The 21,074-nt window shown below is 36.3% G+C and overlaps 1 protein-coding gene across 2 annotated transcripts in view; it reads right to left on the reverse strand.

The window, feature by feature from the left end:
• The window catches only part of Trim33 (tripartite motif containing 33), a 92,436-nt gene that overhangs the window by 27,166 nt on the left and 44,196 nt on the right, over positions 1-21,074 (reverse strand). For both annotated transcript variants that reach the window (XM_085677900.2, XM_048442167.3), the window contains exons 3-9: positions 20,443-20,587; positions 19,967-20,099; positions 8,849-8,965; positions 4,888-5,002; positions 2,522-2,668; positions 2,135-2,252; positions 91-365 (exon numbers count right to left, since the gene is read on the reverse strand). In XM_085677900.2, coding sequence (XP_085534026.1) covers positions 91-365; positions 2,135-2,252; positions 2,522-2,668; positions 4,888-5,002; positions 8,849-8,965; positions 19,967-20,099; positions 20,443-20,587 — 1,050 coding nt within the window. The remainder of the gene's footprint in view (positions 1-90; positions 366-2,134; positions 2,253-2,521; positions 2,669-4,887; positions 5,003-8,848; positions 8,966-19,966; positions 20,100-20,442; positions 20,588-21,074) is intronic.

Below are 21,074 nucleotides of genomic sequence, written 5' to 3' on the forward strand. Positions count from 1 at the left end.
TCTGAATGTGTAATTCATATACACAGAATGAAGTGTAGTCATATGGTCTTTTTCTAATTTCTATCAATATTGTAGGGACACAATGCTTACCTGTTGTTGTAACATCTGTGGGGCTGTTTGCCGAGGATGCTGTTGTGTTGTTGCTGTTGTCGTTGGTACAGGAGCTGGCGGTTGCTGCATTCTCATCTGTTGTAACTGTTGATGTTTTTGTGCATACACTTGTTGCTGCATGTGCTGGAGTCGAAGCTGCGCTAAGTTAATCTGTCCTGGGGTTTTACTAATGTGGTTTGTACCTGGAGGAACTTGCCCAACTACAACATTAGGAGTATAACCAGGAGCTGGTTTACTCTCTATTACTAGATTACCTGAGGGTTTAAAAACATAAGAAGGATTTACAAATAATCAACTAAATTGTCCACTTTGAAGACGAATCACTATCTTTTCCTCCTCCTAACAATTAGCACCTCAGAGCATTCAACAGCAAAGCATAAATGAGCACTAAGGCTAAAGATGGCAATTAAAAATTAAATAGATTCCAAAGTCCCTTGAACCCTCCCCCAAATGAGCTCATTATTTAAAATAGACTATCTGTTCTAACACCTATGTGCATGTGACATATGTGTATGAATGTGCATGTTTTGTGTGTGGATGGTTGTGGACATGTACAAAGTGCACAGGTAGAGGTCAGAGGACAAGCTTTGGATGTTAGTCCTCACCTTTACAGCTAGCTGGCTGGAGACTGAAAGAGACATTATTAGAGGAAGGATCCAATAGGTATGAATCAATTCTTCCATGAAAGACTCCAGGATACTCATGACAGTTGCTATACTGATTCTTATCTGCTGTCTTTTTCTTTTTGAATGTGTACGGGTGTTTTGGGTGCATATATGTCTGTGAACCAACTACTGTATGCCTGGGTTCCTGAAGAGATCAGAAGAAGGTATCAGATCCCTTGGAACTGGAGTAACAGACAGTTGTGAACAGCCATGTGGATGCTAGGAATCAAATCTGTGTCCTCTGAAAGGGCAGCCAGTGCTCTTAACCACTGAGCCATTGCCCCATCTTCCCATTTACTTTCCAACTGCCATTGTTAAAAGTAAAAATATACCCTGCTAACAAATAATTTTCCATGGAAATCCTGAATGTTTTGAAGCATTTATGTGTTCAGTCATTTCCCTCCCTTTTTATACAGTTGTTGCTTTCTGAGAATAGAGGATAAGTTCTCAAAAGGTATGATTTAAGGTGGCTGTTGGCAGGCCACAAAGAACTCTGCTAACAGTCAATTACTTTTATACTTTTTGAAAATGAAGAACACCACACACGCACTTACTACAGTGATTTTCTGGTACAGCATCAAAGGCAAAACTGAGAGTCCGCTTTCTTTCGTTTACCCAAAGATGCCTAACTTTAAATAGTGCAATTCATATCTCAAGGACATGATTATATTGAAACAGACTATTCCAACGGATGGCAGATTTCATTTTGAGTCATTTTGTTTCATTTTACTTTTCTGTAAGACTGTATCTTACTACATCACCTACACTGGCCTCAATCTCCTAAGTAGCTAAGATTACAATATGCACTACTTGCTTGGCTTTCTCGTTCTCAAGTTTGTTTGTTTTGTTTCTTGTTTTTATTGTCTACCCATACACCTTTCACCCATGGTCTTTAGGCCAACAATATGGAGCAATAAAAGCAAAGTTTATATTTTTACTAAGTGAAAAGAGTTCCTCTTGTCTAACGCTCTTTGGGATGTGACTATGAACACTATAGAGTCCTCGAGTTCCTCCTCCACTGCACCACTTGACATAAACCACTAAACATCTAAGAATTATCAGAATAATCGTTTCTATATGAAACAATCAATGCTAATTTTGAAAAGGAAAGGCTACAAAGGGACCACACCCTACAAGGACTGAAGAGTAGAGAGTAGAGAGCATGCTCAGTGTGCAAGAGGCCAGGGTTCAATGCCCAAGCACCAAAAGCAAAAGCCAGCCTGCAACTAAACAGTTTCCAACATATTACATTCCTTATGTCACTCACACTTTAAAGTTTAAAAACTTATATACAATTTGTTTAAATGTTCTCTTCTCAACTTAACAGCCCAAGCCATACCCATGAGATGATTTCTCACCTAAGTTCACTACATTTTTGGCCCAGAAGGTAGGGTCACAATGGAAACGAATTGCTCCATTGGCAGCAGGAACAGGATCACATCGCGCTTTCAAAATATGACGTAACTGAAAAGTAATCTTCAAGGAAAAAAAAAATCACATTAGTTTTAAAATTAAATGCAGTTAAGGTTAGCCTTGAACTCACAATTCTCTGGCCTCAACTTCCCAACTGCCGGCTGAATTAGTTAAGTCACCAAGCTCAGCTACTCTATCCTTATATACAGATGGTTACAATGGCCAAAATGCATATTAATACTTTAAACATGTTTTTATTTTTATAATATAAACATTCCACACTTGTAAATAATAGGTCCATTAAGTAAAAATAAAGATACTATGTGTCTCACCAGTCGTTTGCTATACAGTAGTGCCGTGCTGCTGCCACTTGCAATGGCCCAGTTTGTAAAGTTCATAACATGCTTCACCTGCCGGGAAAGGCCTGTGATATCATTCTGCTGCTGGAGTAGCTTCATTTGTCTTTCTTTTGTAACATTCTGAAATAGAACAAGAGTTTCACTGAAAAATTTAAAAAGTCACATACATAAATACCTATATTTCCTATAAGAAATGGTCCAAAGGAAGCCTATAACTATTTGGTGAGTCTATGAACAATAGGAAAGAAAGTAACAAACAAAAGTGGGACCGAATATTTCTGCTCTAAGTTAATCCATTCCATTCAGGACATCAGCAGTAGTTTATGGTTTTTCTTTCACCAAATAATACAGTGTCTTTCTGTTTTAGGTTAATTCAATACAGTCTGAGTTGACCTTGAAGAGTCATTTTATACAATCTTAACTATACTTTCTAGGTTAAAGAAAATGTGAATTACTACTGCCACCTACTGTTGTAACTTGAGAAGGTTAAAATTTCTCAAACAAAGGGGAAAATGATAAATTCCAAAGGTTTAAGGGTGAAATTAAGCAAAATGTCATAACAAAGTTCAAACAAAAACTAGTTTCAGAAAAATGCTGCAGGAAGAATAGCCTGCCCAAAATGAACCAATCCATTTCTTTCTTAAACATTTTCTCTCCCCAAATTATACAACTTCATTTACTAAGCAGTATTTTTCAAAAGGAAACAAGTTTATTTATAATATAAATAAATGAAAGTGTTCAGCAGACAGAATGTTGACCTACAGCCTCACTAGAAATCATCAACTCTGCCAGGCAATAAAGTTGCACACCTTTAATCTAGTATTCAGCAGGCAAAGGCAGGCAGATCTCTAGATTCGGGGCCATTCTGATATACAGAGCAAGTTACAGGACAGCCACAGTTACACAGAGAAACCCTGTCTCAAAAATATTCTTTTATACACCTTAATCTTAATATGCATTTTAAAATTCTGAAGCTCTTGAAATAGATTTACAATGATCACTTTTAAATGTATGAAATGTATTCACAGTACATGAAAATATATTAAAAGTAGTTAATACTAACTGCTTTAGATTCATACGGTTATCCTAAAGAAATTGTATTTAAAAAACAAAAATTCCAATATCTTGTTCACAAGATTTTGTTCATTTGCATATTACTACCTGTCTCTCATACTTTTAAAAGGGTCTATGGATAAATGAAATAGAAACAACCCTCTAACGATAATCTAATTAGTTTATTCTTTAAAAGAAACAAAAACAAAAAAACAAACAAAAAACAAAACAAAAAAAACCACCTAAACTTCTATAACATTCACATTGGGCCAGGCAGTGATGGTGCATGCCTTTAATCCTAGAATTTGGGGAGCAGAGGAGGGAGGATCTCTGTGAGTTTAAGACCAGCCTGGTCTATAGAATGAGTTCTAGGACAGCCAAGACCACACAGAGAAACCCAGCCTAAAAAAAAGAAAAAAAGAAAAATTCACATTTGAAATTTTTTGAGAACACATCAACTTTGGGCAGTAAAGATTTAGATTAAAACTTTATTTGGGACCAGACAGTAGTGGCATCTGCCTTTAATCTCAACATTTGAGAGGCAGAGGTAGGTAGAACTCTCTCTGAGTTCCAGGTCAGCCTAGTCTACAAAGCAAGCTCCAGGTCAGCCAGGCCTACACTAAGTAACCCTGTCTAGAAAAACCAAAACCCAAAAAACTTCATTTGGATTACTACATATTAATCACAAAATATGAAACACAGAGACCTAATACTATAAAATTAGTAACTAAGCTTAAGGTTTATGTCTTGCAAACTATGATACATTTTTGGCAAATTACAGAAATACATACATGGCTCAAACATAAGCCCAACTGCATTCGTATAAAGAAGTTAAATTGAGGCTTCTTGCTAGAAAGGAAGAAAAGAAATTCAAAGGGCTTGCTTTGTCTTCATTTACATCATGCTTTAGTAATAATTTTTTCCTAAGACATTATCACAATTATCTAGTTATATGGCTTGAAAAAAGAAAAAAATGTTTTATGTCAGGCATGGCAGTACATGACTCTCATCCCAGTAATCAGGAGACAGAGCTAGGCTCTATAGGTTCAAGACTAACATAGTGATTTCCAAGTCGGCCAAAAACCAAATTTCAAAGTGTTATTAAAATTAACTACAAAGTAATCATAAAAAGCTAGTTCTCTATCACATAGTAGCAATCCTGGATTCTCAGAAAAATGCTGCAAGGAAGAATATCCCCCACCCATTTAAAAGAGGTTTGAATAAACATTGAGAACAGCGGAAGAGCAAGAGAAGTAGTTTTTGTTTTATTTTTGCTTGAACCATACCTCTAGCTGCTGTAAGAGGGATTTTCCTTTCTTATTAATTTCATTGATGAGGGTGAAAATGGCCACTTTAATTTCTTGTTCTACTCGTTTATTAGTTTCATTTACTTCTTTAATCCTGAATAAGAAAAATGCATCATTAGGTTATCAACACAGCTTGTGTCTGAATCATTCAACTAGGCACTTTTCCAAGTAATTAAAGTTAAATATTTGTCAACATGCACAGGGGATGTGGAATTCCCCTCTGTATGTTGTGAATACCATAATAAAGAAGCTGCTTTGAGCTTATTGCAGCACAGAATAGGACGAAGTGGGAATTCCAAACAGATAGAAGAGAGAACAGGTGGAGTCAAAGAAGAGCCATGTAGCCACTGAAGGAGATAGATGCCGGATGGAACCTTATCAGTAAACCACGAGACTCGTGGCATTACAAAGAATAATGGAAATGGGTTAATATAAGATATAAGAGTTAGCCAGGAATATGCCTAAGCTAATAGGCCAAGAAGTGTTTTAATTAATACAGATTCTGTGTTATTATTTCAGGTCTGGGTAGCAGGAAACAAACAAGCAGCTCCAACTACACACAAATGTTGTAGCAGACCTAACCATTTAATTAGATCCAAAGAAGTCACACAAAGAATAAATTCATTATTTAGTCATTTAAATTAGGATTGTGAAGGCCAGTTTATTTATTTGTAGAATATCAAATTACTATGGCATGAATGTGATACAAATACCTAGCACTATTGACTGTCAATCAAATTTGCGACATATATTGTCTAATCATTTTTGAAAATTCCACATAAGATGCTTTTTGCAAACAAAATACAAAAAGACTATCACAATGATTAGTTACAACCTTTTGAAATGGCAGAAATTTAACTTAAAAGCAGCATCTATTTTCATTTTAAGGTTTATCACTTCAAAAATGGGTTCTAGTTAAGATTGTTTCATAATTTCCTCTCAAACTCGCTTAATACCTTAGAAAGTAAAACATTAAATCATTGCGGGTAGGGAGTACACCTGTTAGCAGTGACCCAGGGCCTGTTTTATTGCTAAGAATGTGTTTTATCCCCAAAGATTATGAAATAATCCACTTAAAAATAGTTCCCACATATTTCATAAATATATATATCTACCTATTATAATTACACATATTAAAGTTCTGGTTACAAATATAAAGTGTTAGATTGCTTTCATATTTATAAAATGAGAAGTAAGTCATTTCACTAATAAAAGTAAAATGTCAACACCCAACTATAATATCTAGTCTATTTTTTATGTATTCTACTATTGTATACACTCTTTCAGCAGCCAAATACATTACAATTTTTCACACATTCTCATCAATTTAATACAATTTTTCCTCCTTTGCCTATGTATCACTGCTTGTTTAGATACTTATTTGCAACTTTTATTGAATTCCATCCTATTAAAGTAAATGGAAAACAATAAGGAAAAAATAAAAAGTTACTGCTGAGAGGTGGTGGCACATACCTTTAAAGCCAGCACTTGTGGAGCAGAGGCAGGCAGATCTTTGTGAATTCGAGACCAGCCTGGTCTATAAAGTGAGTTCCAGAACAGCCAGTACTATTACACAGAGAAACCCTGTCTTGAAACGCTACCCCCAAATTCTAAATGTGCGCATGCGCGCGCACACACACCCCATCGATAGTATTATATTCAAGACCTCCAACATAAAACAACCAAAAACAGAAGTCACAATGCATGCTGAAAGCTGAGAATAGTCCCAAGACTTATTGTACTTAAAAACATATCCATTATAAACTACTGGGTGTGGGAGGAGCTGGAGGGCTGTTTCAGATTTGGAGCTTTTTCAGAGGATCCAAGGTTGATTCCCAGAACCCATGTGGCAACTCACAACCGTTTGCACCACCAGTTTGAAGGGATATAACACCCTCTGGAATCTTCAAGCACCAGGCATGCAGTAGTACAGATATACATACAGGCAAAACATTCACACATATTTAAAAAAATTAAATTTTAAAATAATGTGAGCTGGAGATGACACTGTAAAAGCACTTGCTGCTCTTGCAGAGGACTCAGGTTCATTTTCAGTGCCCATAACAGGAACCTCACAACCATTTGTAACTCTAGTTCCAGAGGTTCTAATCCCTTATTCTGGAATCTGTGGGCACACACTGCTGCATTTACAGATAAGCAAGCAACCACACATACAGATATTTTTTAAAAAGTACTCTGCAAATGGAAAAACATTGAATAAAATTTTAAAATAATGGGGAGCGGAGTTGGAGAAAAATTAACAGAACTTGCTCCAAAGTTAAAGACTGAAGTTCAGATTCCAGAAACCATACAAGCCAGACTCAAGGATTCTGGTACCAATACTGGATCCTCTGGAAAGGCAGTGAGTACTCAACTGCTGAGCCATCTTTCCAGTCTTGCCTTTTATTTTCTTTTGGTCTCACTGAAGATGAAAAGTTCAATCATAAACCATTAATTTTATTCACTCAAATATGTAATACTTTATATGGCTTATTGTGTGCCATTTTACCATCATGAACTAACTAGTGGTTTCAATATTCAAGACAAAGTTTCAAGATCATTGAGTCTACTCAATTAACTACAATCTAATTCATACTTTCAGGAATTTCTAGGTTTAAAGTGTTCCATCCAGTTCCAAGTATGTGTTTTTCCAGTGACAAGAGTCCTAACCTTATTAATTTGCCCTCTTTAGAACTTATTACCACTTTCCCTATAAATAATCGAGTTTATTTATAAATATACCTAAGCCAGTCCTGCAAACCCAAAGCTGCAGTATCTCAACAACACAGGGCAACAACTGGACATTCAAGAAGAGCCCCAGTTAGAGCCCAGCATCAACAGTGTAGCAGAAACCAGCAGCCTCAAACTAGACTAAAGCCTCTTTACAATGAACACTTGCAAGTAAAGATATGTGGATAAAGAATTTACCATGTCACACTACTTCCATGACGAGATTGATTTTTCCTTCTTTTTTTTCCCCCTCTTAAATTTTATTTTATTTTGGGGAAAGGTTGTAAGGGCAGAGGGTGGAAACAAAAGGATGGGGAAATGAATGGAATTGAGATACATGATGTAAAAGACACAAAGATAAAATAAAAAGTTTTAAAAAATTAAGTACAAAAAAATAAATAAATGTGCCTAAACAGAATAATTATAAAATAAGGATGATGGTCACGGCAATGATAAAAATAACAGCAGCTGGGTACTTAGGATGACAAAAATCTGTATTATAGATTCACCTTGCAATGCTACTAGTAAAATAAAGTAGTTTGGAGTGTTTGTTTGATGGGAAAATAAATCTCTTCACTACTGTGGGTTGTTTTGTTTTGTTTTATGTAACTTAGTTGTGTTATGCTTGCATACATTATGTGTGGGTGAGAACACAGGGTAGAGACCAGAGAAGATGCTGGATGTACTGCTCTATCATTTCTCCTCATTTCCTTGAAATGACATCACTGTACCTGGAGCTAGGCTGGTGGGCAGCAAGGCCCAGTCATCCTCCTGTCTCTACCTTTCACTGCTCTGGGCTTACGATGGGTGTACCATACTTAGCTTTCTATAAAGGTGCTGGGTTATTAGGTCCTCATGCTTGTACACAAAAATTCTTACACTGAAGCCTTTGTCCATTATTAATATTCTCTTTACATCTTCCATACAATTTCTACCTTTAATTTTATAATTCCATACTAACTTATTTTCCAAGTTCAAAGCTCATGTACACTGAAGTCTTATTAATTATAAAAATTCGAAGATGTATCCTTAAAATTTTTAAATGTTTTTGGTAAACTTTAATTAACAAATACATCAAGCTCAAATTTTATCATGGTCTATTAAAAATACATCTCTATGAGTTTAATGTAGTAGGAAAATAAATCTAATGTAGATGCATTCTTCCTTAATAATCCTTAAAGCAAAATTGTTTCCTATGCAACAAACTTACCTATTTTGCACTTGTGTAGCTGCAAAATGAACGTAATTCTTCTTTTCAAGAAGCTTAGCCAACAGATTTTCAATTGCACCTTTCTGATTTTGAAACGCTTCTTCCAAAAATTGATACCTTAAAACAAATAAACAAAAACTATATTCAAAACAGAGAATTTGTAATTAATATTTAGGAAATAATAGTTACGAGTCAATTTTGAAGTAACTATCTGCTGCTGGTCACTTGTATATTACTACAACAGCAACTTTTAACTGGCAATCCAATAACTCCTGTCTGGAAAAACCTCTATGGAAGAAAAACTTCCTCAGAAAACTATGAGTACTCTTACAGAGTTTTAATTGAGGGGGTCTTTTTTTTTAATCCAAGTATCTGAATAAGGTGCATACAATTTAAATCATAAAATACAACGTACTGTACAAATACTATCAAAATCACTAAAGTTCCAAAATAGCCGCTATCAGTCTGTGTTTATCTACTCAGTGACTGGGTTCTAGAAATCAAATTCACATGCTAGGCAAGTACTCTAAAACAGATCTACACCCACAAACCTAATTAAGCATTTGAAATAGAACTATGCAATTTTTCATTTGATTTTTAATTATCTACTATGTTTTATGAGGCTTTCCAAAAAAGTCTATCAAATAAAGACATCAATGTAGTTTTTACTCTAAAAATATCAATAATTATACATGCTCAAATTTTCTAATTACAACACTAGATTTAATTTGAACATTAGATTTAATGTTCAAATCCAAACCCCTTGGCTACTAGGATGCTAGAATACTTTCATTTCATTTTTATAAATTATTGATTAACTCAACAAATAATTTTTATGTTTCTTTCTTTCTTTCGTGTTTTTTTTTATTTTTTTGGTTTTGAAACAGGGTTTCTCTGTAGTTTTGGAGCTTACCCTGGAACTAACTCTTGTAGAGCAGAATGGCCTCGAACTCACAGAGATCTGTCTGCCTCTGCCCCCGAGTGCTGGGACTAAAGGTGTGTACCACCACCTCCCAGCTTCTTTGTTGCTCTTTAGTGTACTTTCTATGTAAGTAAAAAGACCCATGTGGTTCACAGTATAGTAATAAGCAGGCACAAATAAGCACTGATACCACACTGTGACGAAAAATAATCTGTACCAAAACCAGGCGTCTGAAAATAGCTTCAATACCTAGGGAAGTTTCACAGAAGTTCTTCAGTGCATTGCTTAGTGCATTTTCTACAGAGTCAAAGAATATGCAAAATGACATAATATGAAACAAAACCTAATTTAAAATAAAGTGAGTATCAAGGGCCAGGTATACTATGTCATTTCTTTGTTTTGTTTTCTAAGTAACAAGAAGTCATTGAAGAATTCTAAGCAGAGGCAGGCAGATCTCTGTGAGTTTGAAGCCAATCTGGTCTACAGAGTTCTAGGACAGCCAGACATACACAGAGGAAACCCCTGGGGGAGGGAGGATCTAAGCAGAATGTAAAAATTCAGACCACTCTAGGAAGACCATCCAACAGAAATATAAGACTAAAAACGGCACAAAACCTAAATGAGACAGTGTAAGAGTAGTTCAAACTCAGAAGCACGGGCAAGAGATCAGGGTACTTTTGCTGGACCAGCTCAAATAATTGATTTTATGAGAGATTAATGTTTTAGTGATGTGAGAAGTCAATTAAGGCAATGTTAAGAGTACAGCAACAAAATCAGATGAGCTCATGGGTAGGTATAACAATGACATGAAAGTTATGGGGGTGATCAATTACTTTGGATTTAATTACACAGAATGAGATTTGGGCCCCATACTGTAAATCTGGCCAAAAGACCAAGGCTTGAGAAGTCATAGGCCCTAGACAGGAATCCTACTACTGTTCTTTTGCTAAACAAGTTGTCAAACTGCTTTCTAAATATTTATGCTCAGATCCATAGATTCGGCCTGTCCTCAATCCTAACCAGAGAAACTTCTCTCTGCAATACCCAGTAGTCAATGCAGGTCTGAAACAGGTCAGCTGAGAATAAGTCTCCACTGATTTCTCAGGCCTAACTAAATGGAACACCTATATCAACAATACCACCCCACCCACCCCTGCCCCAGCTGAGAGAATATCACAGAAGGGCTTAAGAATCTAAGAGCCAGAGGACAGGAAGGGAGTATGAAATGGTCATTCCATCCATGGACTCACTATAGTTATGATCCACCCAAGTTCAAGTCAGCAAGACCAGTCAGTATTCCACAACTGGCAGCACTAACTTGACTGAGTGGGAAATAAGAAAAAAAAGAGAGACCACAAAAAGGGGGTATTGGCAGTGTTGAGCGTGTGGGCATGTGAGAAAGAGAAGGGATTCCTGGGAGTAAAATACAAACTGGGGTACTCATGTTCAAGATGCATTATTTACATGTATCAAACTATCAAAGACTAAATACACGCTATCTTTTACAGGAGAGGGGAGAGAGAGAGTTGAACGCCTAACCACAGCAGAGCCAGGCCTTCTCCCTCTACCATCTTAACACTTGGGAGGCTGATGAACTCCTATCAGCCCGTTGCAAGTTTTGAGGTCAGTTTGGGCTATAAAGTGAGTTCTATACCAGCTTAGGATAAGGTGAGACCCTGTCTCCAAAAAGCAAAGGGGAAGAAGAGAAAAAAAAGAAGAAAAGTGGGTTTAATAGTGGGATTTAAAAAAGGAAGAATGGAAGACAATAGAAGGGAAAGTGAGGAAGAGGCAGGAGAATTAGGAGACTAAGGCCAAGGCTGGCTTCAACAAAGTAGAGCATGGATCTTTGTACTACAGAAAATAGCTGGAAAGGTGCTAGTTTAAACTTTTATTTGTGGTAAAATATATATACATATATAATAAAATCTCTAAATAAAATATAATAAATCTACCAGCTTAATCAATTTTTAGGCGTCCAATGTTCATATGGCATTTTAATTCCAACAACTGACTGCTATTTCTCAATACAAAGAATAGGTAAGAAGTGGAGGATGCTGTGGGGAAAGGAGGATGCCACTTAACATTATATACATCTATCATGTTAATATAACAACATAAATCTCACAAACGTTATGCATAACTAATGAAACCATACCCAATTAAATATAAACTGTATGATTCAAATTTTTTGATGAAGTAAAAGAATTTTGGGGTAAAAGGCTGTTATTCACCTATCCTTTCTATTTTTAAAAGAATCTAATGGATTGATTAATTCTGTACTTTCCCTCTAGATAACCAATATAGATGGAAAAAAAACACTGTCACAGATATTTCGATTAGTCGTTTTAAGTTTACAGTGGGAACCAGCTTCAAAATTCAACCCATAGATAGCAAGAAAAAAAAACAAAGAATTAGAAATTATTCTATACCTTAAACTCAGACCATTCTGAAAGTTTCTTTTCTGTACTTCTTAATAAAAACTAATTGTCTCTCCATATGTTTCGGTGTCTGAGTTAGAAATCCTAATGCCAACAGCATCCTCTATTCTCAGTTTGAGATAGCTACTCAGTTATCTTAAAGATATTTCTTAATTAAAAAACTTTAATAGATTTTTAACATGAATGCATAAGGAAAAGTACAACACAGAGATGTTCCTCAGGCCAGGTCCCACATATAGAAAGGTCAAGTTAAATTTGCACCTTGCCCTTTTCCAGCTCTCCTGCACTTGGGCCGTAGCAATTCAGTGTCTGACATATATATCTATCTCCAGGTTACACAGTTGTGGTCTAGTCAACTCCTGGCCAAGCCTCAAATTAATACTCCTCTAAAGCATCTTTACTTCCTGCATTGTAATTTTCCACTTCCTAGGATAGTTAACATTGGTCACAATTACTCTTTCTTAGGGATCTTCTGTGTCTACAATAGCAAGAGGCTGTCCAAAATGCAGAGAACAACTGACTGTGGGGTGCCCCAACGGATATGTAAGTTTCAGGGAACGTCACAATTTAACCATTTTGTTTGTTTCTGAGAGGGGCCTCACCATTTGCTCTGCCTATCCTAAAACTCACTACGTAGAAGAACCAGGCTGGCCTTCATACAGGATTACCACTACATCCAACTCCAGTTTAACCACTTTTAAGAAACCATTTTGAGAAAACCATTTGGTAGGGGGTGGGGTAGGGGTTTCTCCTTTTTAAGTTTAGGGCCAGCCTGGACTACAGAGCAGGTTTCAGGACAGCCAAGGCTGGAGTTGCAATGGAGGGGGGCTTCCACATTTTAGATAAAGCATTTCATCATTCTGACATGACTTAGATAGATTATGGTTCACAGTCAAGAGTTGGATAATGATCATATTTACCTTTATCAGACTGTTCTAAAAAATTACATTTGCCAAACACAAAAAGAAATTGTGGACAAATTAAGGATTTATAGTTAGTCATTGTTATTCTTTGTAACATTTTTTCTTTTTAAAAAGGCATGGTGTATGCCTTTGATCCCAGCACTTTGGAGGCAGAGGCAGGCAGATCTCTATGAATTCAAGGCTAGCTTGGTCTATATAGGGAGATCCAGGACTGTTAATACAGAAAGCCCTGTCTCAAAAACAAAACAAAACAAAAAAGCAAAAAGAAAACGCACTACTATTATCATTTCACATGTATGAACGTTTTGTCTGCCCATATACTTATGTACTATGTATATGCCTGATGCTCTTGGAGACCTAAAGATCCCTCCAGAATGTCGTGACAGCTGTTTGTGAACCACCAAGTAGGTGCCACAAACTGAATCCAGCCCTTCTAGAAAGGTAGTCATGCTCTTAACTTCTAAACTGTGTCTCCAGCCACTGTTAATTTTTATTTTATGTGTATTCAGATTCATACGTAGACGCAAAAGGTCAACATAGGATATTGGATTTTAGGAGCCATCTCCCAACAGGATCTAGGGTTCACGGAGAGCAAGCCCCAGAAACCCAATTGCTTCCCCATACCCAGCAGGAGTTGTAAGTGTGCAATACCACACCAACATTCTCCAATATGAATGTTGGAGATTGAACTCAAGTCCTCATTCTTGCAAGGCAAGCACTTTACAAACTGAAGAATCTCCTCAGACCTCTTTTCAGTAACTTGAAAGGATTTAGTGTTACAATATAAAATCTCACAGCTGCGACAGGAAAAAGGGGTATGCACAGAGACGTTGAGAGAAAGGGTTCAGACATTCTGCGAAAGGAACTAGGTTCTTTGTGTCTCCTTACTGAGGTGTACGAAGTGAACAAACTGAGTTTTATCTTGGAAACTGGCTGCATTTGCAACATGGCAGATAAACTAATGGAAAAGCAAATTCAAAACGCAAGAGGCTTCCTCTATTTGACAGTGATTAGAACTGTAGTAACAAAGGCATCTTGGCCAGAAGCCCACAAAAACAGTTATAGACACAATTAATGAAGTAGATGGATATCTTCACCCTAGATAACTCCTTAAAAGTAAACAGAATGTGTGTGACCCTCGAGTAACTATTCAAGAGAAAAAGCTGCACTCTGTGTGTGCATGTTCCATTTATGACATGCTGACGTTCTCTAATACTTTCCCATGAACATCATTATATTTAAGATTTGCTTTTATTTTATATATATATATATATATATATATATTTATATATATATATATATATATGAATTTAATTCTGAAGATACCCAGGTATCCACAGGAGCCAGAATGGGCAATAGATCCAGTGGAACTGGACTTATTGACAGCTGTAAGACCCCATATGGATTATGGGAAATGAACCCAGGTCTTCTGTAAGAGTAGCAAGTATTCAATTAGCAAGAAACAATTTACTTTGTTTCTGAGAGCCAGTAGCTCTTCACTATGTAGACCAACAGGCCTCAAAACTCATAGAAATCCACCTACCTCTGCCTCCTGAGTACTAGGATTAAAGGTGTGTGCCTCCATACCTTGCTAATATTAATTATTCTTAACTGTCACGCCAGCTCTCTGAAGCTAATGTCATTATTTTAAAAGACCCATATAAAAAATTAAAAATCTGTAACTTTCATTCTCAGTCTAATAAGTGCATGTCTACTGTTAACAGCGTTCCTTTTTCTTCTACTCTTTTGCTTGAACACATCATCTAGAGATAAACTGTTCACACAGAGATGACTGGTGTCACAAAGCACTCTGAACAACATCTGACCGCACTGCCAGTATAAACAGAAAGCATACTACAACAACTAAATTTTTGTGGTTATGATTTAATACTGCATCTTTATGTTTGGTTACATCTCTCTTAACCGGAATACAGCCTACTAATTCAGAACAAGTTTTCTTATTTTATTCTATACTTCATTACACACATTTCTGAGAATTCTTTCAGAGCATCACTAATCTCAAAAAATAAAAGTAAAGAACATGAGAAGGGGTTCCATGTATTTCAAACCTATATGGTCAAGGGCCACCTGTATAAACATGAGTGAATAAAGAAGCAGGGTAGTACATAAAGGACACTGAACTATTTCACAGGGAAATCCAATGCACTAGGATTCCAAAACCCATTATCCTAATAGTTATTAAAGCTAATAAAATTAAACTATGGCAATGTGCAATAAAATTACGGTAACAAGTAAAATGACTTTAATAGACTTAATCTGAAGTAGTCATATTTCATTCATCTAATATTATTACTAAGATGGATATCAAGTCTAACTGGTGAACATTTCACCTGCCAAGTATTATAAAACATATAGCCAGCACACGCCTTTAATCTTAGCACTCAGGAGACAGAAGCAGGCGAATCTGAGTCCGAAGGCCAGTCTGATCCTAATCCTACAAAGTGAATTCCAGGATGGCCTTGGGGGGGGGGGGGGGGCTGCACCAAATAAATAAATAAATAGCCTTTTAAAAAGAAAAAAACAGAAAAGAAAGCTGGATTTGGTGGCACACATCTGAATCCCAGCACTCTACAGTGAGATGACGCAAAGACAACTGACAACAGATTTACAGGCCAGACAGCATAGACTACGTAGTGCAATAGTAGAAACAAGGTAGAAGGAGAGAACAGCTAGTGAAACAGTCTCCTCTGGCCTACATACACACACACTTCACATGCATGACCTCTCTTATACACAACGAAATTTTAAATTTAAAACTATTAAAAAATATAATTCCTTGCAACTGCCTATTACAGAGAGTATCATATCATCCACTGCATATCACATACTAGCATGGAAAAAAAATCCCAATTCAAACTTCAAAGTATTATTTCTCCTGAATGCAAATTCCTTTTGCAACATTCTAAGCTGGACCATTTGTAACTCAGAGCTATATACACTAGATTTAGAAAATAACATAACAAATAATTAATATAACACAAGGCCTCTAGACCATCTGTAGTGTAACGTATAACATAGCTAAAGGCTCACGTTCCCGATGTCTGAAATATTCTCCTAAAAACCAGGGCAAGGAAAGAGAAGAGGTGTAAGAAATACACAGAAAATACACGGCAAAGATGGTACATATCTAGAATTGTAGAACTTCAAAAACTAATGTAGAAGCATCATGAATTCAAAGCCATCGTGGGCTACATACTGTGTTTTAGGCCATCCCAGACTGAATACAAGACCTATCTTGAGAAACAAGTGAAACAAGAAACAACTTTTCCCCCTTCAAATATGATTGAAGCTACATGGTACAGATATCAGGCTCACTTTACTATTTTACTTTAGTGTAAGAATTTAGGGAGAAGGTAAAAGATTTAAGACAAACTGTGGTATTTTATTTTTATTTTAATAAATAAAGCTTGCCCGAAGATCAGAGTGCAGAGCTGAGCCACTGAGGCCAGAGTGTGGTAGTATACACCTTTAAACAAGGACTCAAAGGACTACATGAGATGGACTCTCTCTAAAAAGAGAAATAGAACTCACACAAAAGGTGCTCCCAGCACTCGAGAGTCACATGCCTTTAATCCCAGAACGAGGGAGGTGGAGACATAAGCGATATGGCTGGGTGGAGAGAGGAATATAAGGCGGAGGAGATAAGAGTTCAGTGCAGTTTGAGGTTTGGTAGAGAGCATTGCAGTCTATAGTCACCTAAGCCTCGGTAGAGGTTAGAACTCTCTAGTGGCTTGGAGGCTTTGTTTTTTTCTGACCCTCAGCATCAACCCCAGTATCTGTCTCTAGGTTTTTATTATTCGTGCTACACCAAACTAAAGTGGGGTGGGATGGGATGGGGTACAATACCTCAAAGAAGCCCATACTTTAATGAGGTCTGAAGAAATCGGGCTATTTCTGAAATACAAAAGCCAACTCTCTCAATACTCTCGCACTCAATATATATGACACACATCTGGATGTGGCTTCTGAAGATACATGGCAACACTTTTATGCAGGCTATTGCTTATGGCAAAGGCTGCATGTGGCACCCAACAACAAGCATTACAATTTTGGAGGAGGAAATTTCTATATACTGAGATATAATATAAAGCATTTGAGAAAAATTAAGGTTGTAATGAACAATGGTCAAGACTGTGTGGCTGGAGGACAAAAATTAATCCTGAAGCCTAGAATAACTATCACATGTTCAAGTATTGCAGAAACTCTAATGTGGAAAGAAGCATCCAATGGTGTTTCCTATAAAATGTCTTTTTTTTTTTTTTAACAGGAATATGTCACCAAGGGAATACAAACAGTGCTCAACACACCTGTAAACAAGTACCCTTTTCCCCAAGGGTAACTTGGGGTCAACTCAAGAGCTCTGGATCCTTTGATTAGGATGATCTAGCTAACTATTCTTGGTTAGCAAAATGTTGAATAGTTTATAGACAATAATTATAGCATGAATAACTAGCATCATGCTTCGTTAGAACGCTACCACTCTGGTGGATAGGCTACTTGCCCAAACATCTGGGGTTTTGCTGTAATCTTGCGAATGGATGGTGAAGACAAAGATAAAGATTATATGGCATGCAGTACACTGAAAACTCCTACTTTTTGATTAAAGAGGGACCACTTAAAAGTATTTTGCTGTTCTACTAAAGTTTTATGTTAGAAACATACTTCAACTAAAATAAAAGGCAGCAATGTAGATAGATAAAAATTTTAACCTAGCAGGATTCAAAGCAGTGAGACCAGCCCTAAGTTCTCTGTTGTAATGGGAAACAGCTTTTAAGTACAGTTCTACAATCATACATCCAGGCAAAGCAAAATGGAAATGCAGTTCTGGGCATAATGTCATCTTTGTAATCTGAGCGGCTACGGCACAACAGCATGTTTGAGGACAGCCTAGATTACACATCAAGACATCAAAAAACCAAACATTCACTAAAACAAAATGGAAGTGCAAACACAGGAGAAAGATGTGATACTATGATATATGTCATATGCCTTTTAATGGGGGATGCACGCTAAGTGCTATGTCATTAGGAAACTTCATCACTGTGCCTATAAACTTAAAAGAAATGGTCTGAAACTTGAGCTTGTCACAAAACATCAGTGACTTTACAATAATGCCTACATAATGAACCTACATTAAAAAAAAAAACACAAAAGGCAGAATCTGGGGAGTCCTATGATGGAAAGACAGAACTAATTCTGAAAGTTGTACTCTGGTCTCGACGCTGAATTTTGGCACTCCTCTTCCCAAATAATTAACTTATTATTTAATTTACATACTATGAAAATTTAAATACTATGAAAGAAATCTGAGGGATCAAAGTATCTGGCTAAAGCTGTGACAAAAATAATTTAATGTCTGAGACAGCTGGAGGAAAATAATATTGTGATTTGGCCCTAAAGGTGAAGTCTTCCGTAAGATTAGTCACTTCAGGTATAACACGGCCAAGCTGCAGATGAGAGACATGCAACATTTCTGAATATAACTAATTCAGGCTAAAAAGAGTGCTCTCTAACAGTGAGAGGGTTTTTTTCCCCCAAAAAAGGCATTACTTATAAAATCGAATGTGAGCTGCTTTATATACTGTACACTGTATTCTACAGTTTCTACACAATGTGGGGAGAAATGAACGTGTAACCTAAAGAGATTTAGAGCACAAACACTGGTCCTCGAATCACGGCTCTACCACCTGTACAAATTACTAAAGCCTCCTGAGAATGGGTTCTCTCACCTTTCAAACAGTCGTAACATCAATACTCATACTTCATGAATTAAATGATCACTCAGCACTGAGAAAGTGTCCAGCATAAAGTACAAGAACTGTTAGCAATTAGATGACAGCATCAGTAACACTCAATAAATTCACTGAAGCAAACATACAGTTAGAAAACATTTGCTCCAGGAACAGTTGTGCATTCCTAAAAATCCCAGGTGCATGGAAGTCTGAGAGGGGCGGGAAGATCATAAACTGGAAACCAACTTGGGCAACTCAACCACTTCATTTGACAAAGAAAATAAGAAAGTGAGAGATGGAAAATATATGTTAGTTGGGGTTTGGAGTAGAAATTCATTACTACTCTTTCTTGAGAATAGAAATTCATTACTACTCTTTCTTGAGACTGTTAAAACTTACATTCATCCATTTAGAAATCTATCTTAAAAAATATCCTAGATACTTCTAGTTTGTAGATGGGCCATACTACCTACTGTTTCTAAAACAAATGCCATGGAAAGTGAGGAAGCCTGCAAAAATTATGTTATGTGCCTAACTAAAAATTATATTACAGTCCTGAAACAGTTTAGGTGAAACAGACATGTGTAAGTATTGCTGATTCAGTTAAAATATGGCTAATGAAGTTATGTATTAAAACTATACTAAGTAACGTTTGTTTATAGTCCTAGTTTTCCTGCAAATAATGTATCTAACGTGAAACCTACATATTTACGTTTATATATTAAAACATGGTTAACAGTTGCATTTGTGAGAATATTTATCAGTTACCTCCACACAAATACTACTTCACAAATAGCTTCCGACCTAAATACATTACATTTGGAAAAAGCTTATTTGAACCATAGGACTAATGAAGAAGGAAGTAACCTAACTCAAACCCACATTAATGATATACCACAACAAATATTCATAATATAATTAGATATGAACATGAAAGACATCTTATCAAACATAGATTGCTTCAAGAAATAAAATCTGGGCTTAAATACTGTAAAAATAAAATTATGGGACCAACAGTTGTCTAAAAACAAGTTTATCAGTACTATTTCTAATATTTTTCAGTAAACAACTGACTTCTGTACCTATGTTCTTTGTGCTCCAACAGTTGACAGTCTCTACATGTCAGTCTATCACATGTTTCACAGAACAATTTCAACTGTTCTTGTTTATGTACAGGACAAAACACAGGGCGCTGACCAGATGCTCCGACAGACTCTGTAACAAATAAAATATTTTTAAACAATAAAATTTTTTTACTAACTTTATTTTTATTGATGGTAGCAATCAAAAATTATAAATAAGTAGACCATACTATTTTAGACTCAAAAGGTTAAATGTGAGCATTCAAATTATGTGTATTGGGACAAGCAAGACAGCTCAGTAATAAAGGCATATGCTGGCAAGCCTGGTGGTCAAAATCAATCCCTGGACTCATATGCTATAGGAATCTAACTTCTGACGGTTGTCCTCTCACTTCCACAAGTAAGCACTGTGGCCTGAGTATACACATACACACACAGACTTTTTTTTTTTTAAATAGCAAATATATGTATTGTACCTGAAACATCTTCTTTTTTTCTGATTAGATGATCTTTAGTGAATTTTACTCTCTGATGTGCTTCAATGCATGTCTTACATAGCCACTCTCCACATTCTACACAAAAACCAACTGCACTTGCATTGTCTTCACAACTTGTACAGACCTAAAAGAGAAAAGCACCAGTCTACATTACATTTGCCAAATATAGATCCACAAAATAAAAAAAGAAAAACTTTGCATCTTGTTCTCAACAAACACTAATTCATTATACAAAGAATAAAATCATCTCGATATCCATTTATCGTCAACAAAATCCCTTAACCAATAACCTTTGGTAAAACATAGGTAAAAATCCAATGCTCAAAACATAAAAGTCTATGCAAAACTTATCTTTTGAAATAATAAATATTTGCTGGGTGATGGCACACAACTTTAATCTCAGCACTCAGGAGGCAGAGGCAGGCAGATTCTTTTGAGTTTGAGGCCAACCTGCACTACAGAGCCAGCTCTAGGACAGCTAGGGCTGTTACACAGAAACCCTATGTTGAAAAACCAATAAACAAATGAATAAGTACCTTATTTCACCAAGTCTGAGGGTGTGGAAGAGTTATTATTTATTGCTGATACGAAATACAGAACTACAAAAGTGC

The sequence above is a fragment of the Myodes glareolus genome, chromosome 17 (assembly GCF_982192425.1).
Source record: "Myodes glareolus chromosome 17, mMyoGla1.1, whole genome shotgun sequence".
NCBI lineage: Eukaryota > Metazoa > Chordata > Mammalia > Rodentia > Cricetidae > Myodes > Myodes glareolus.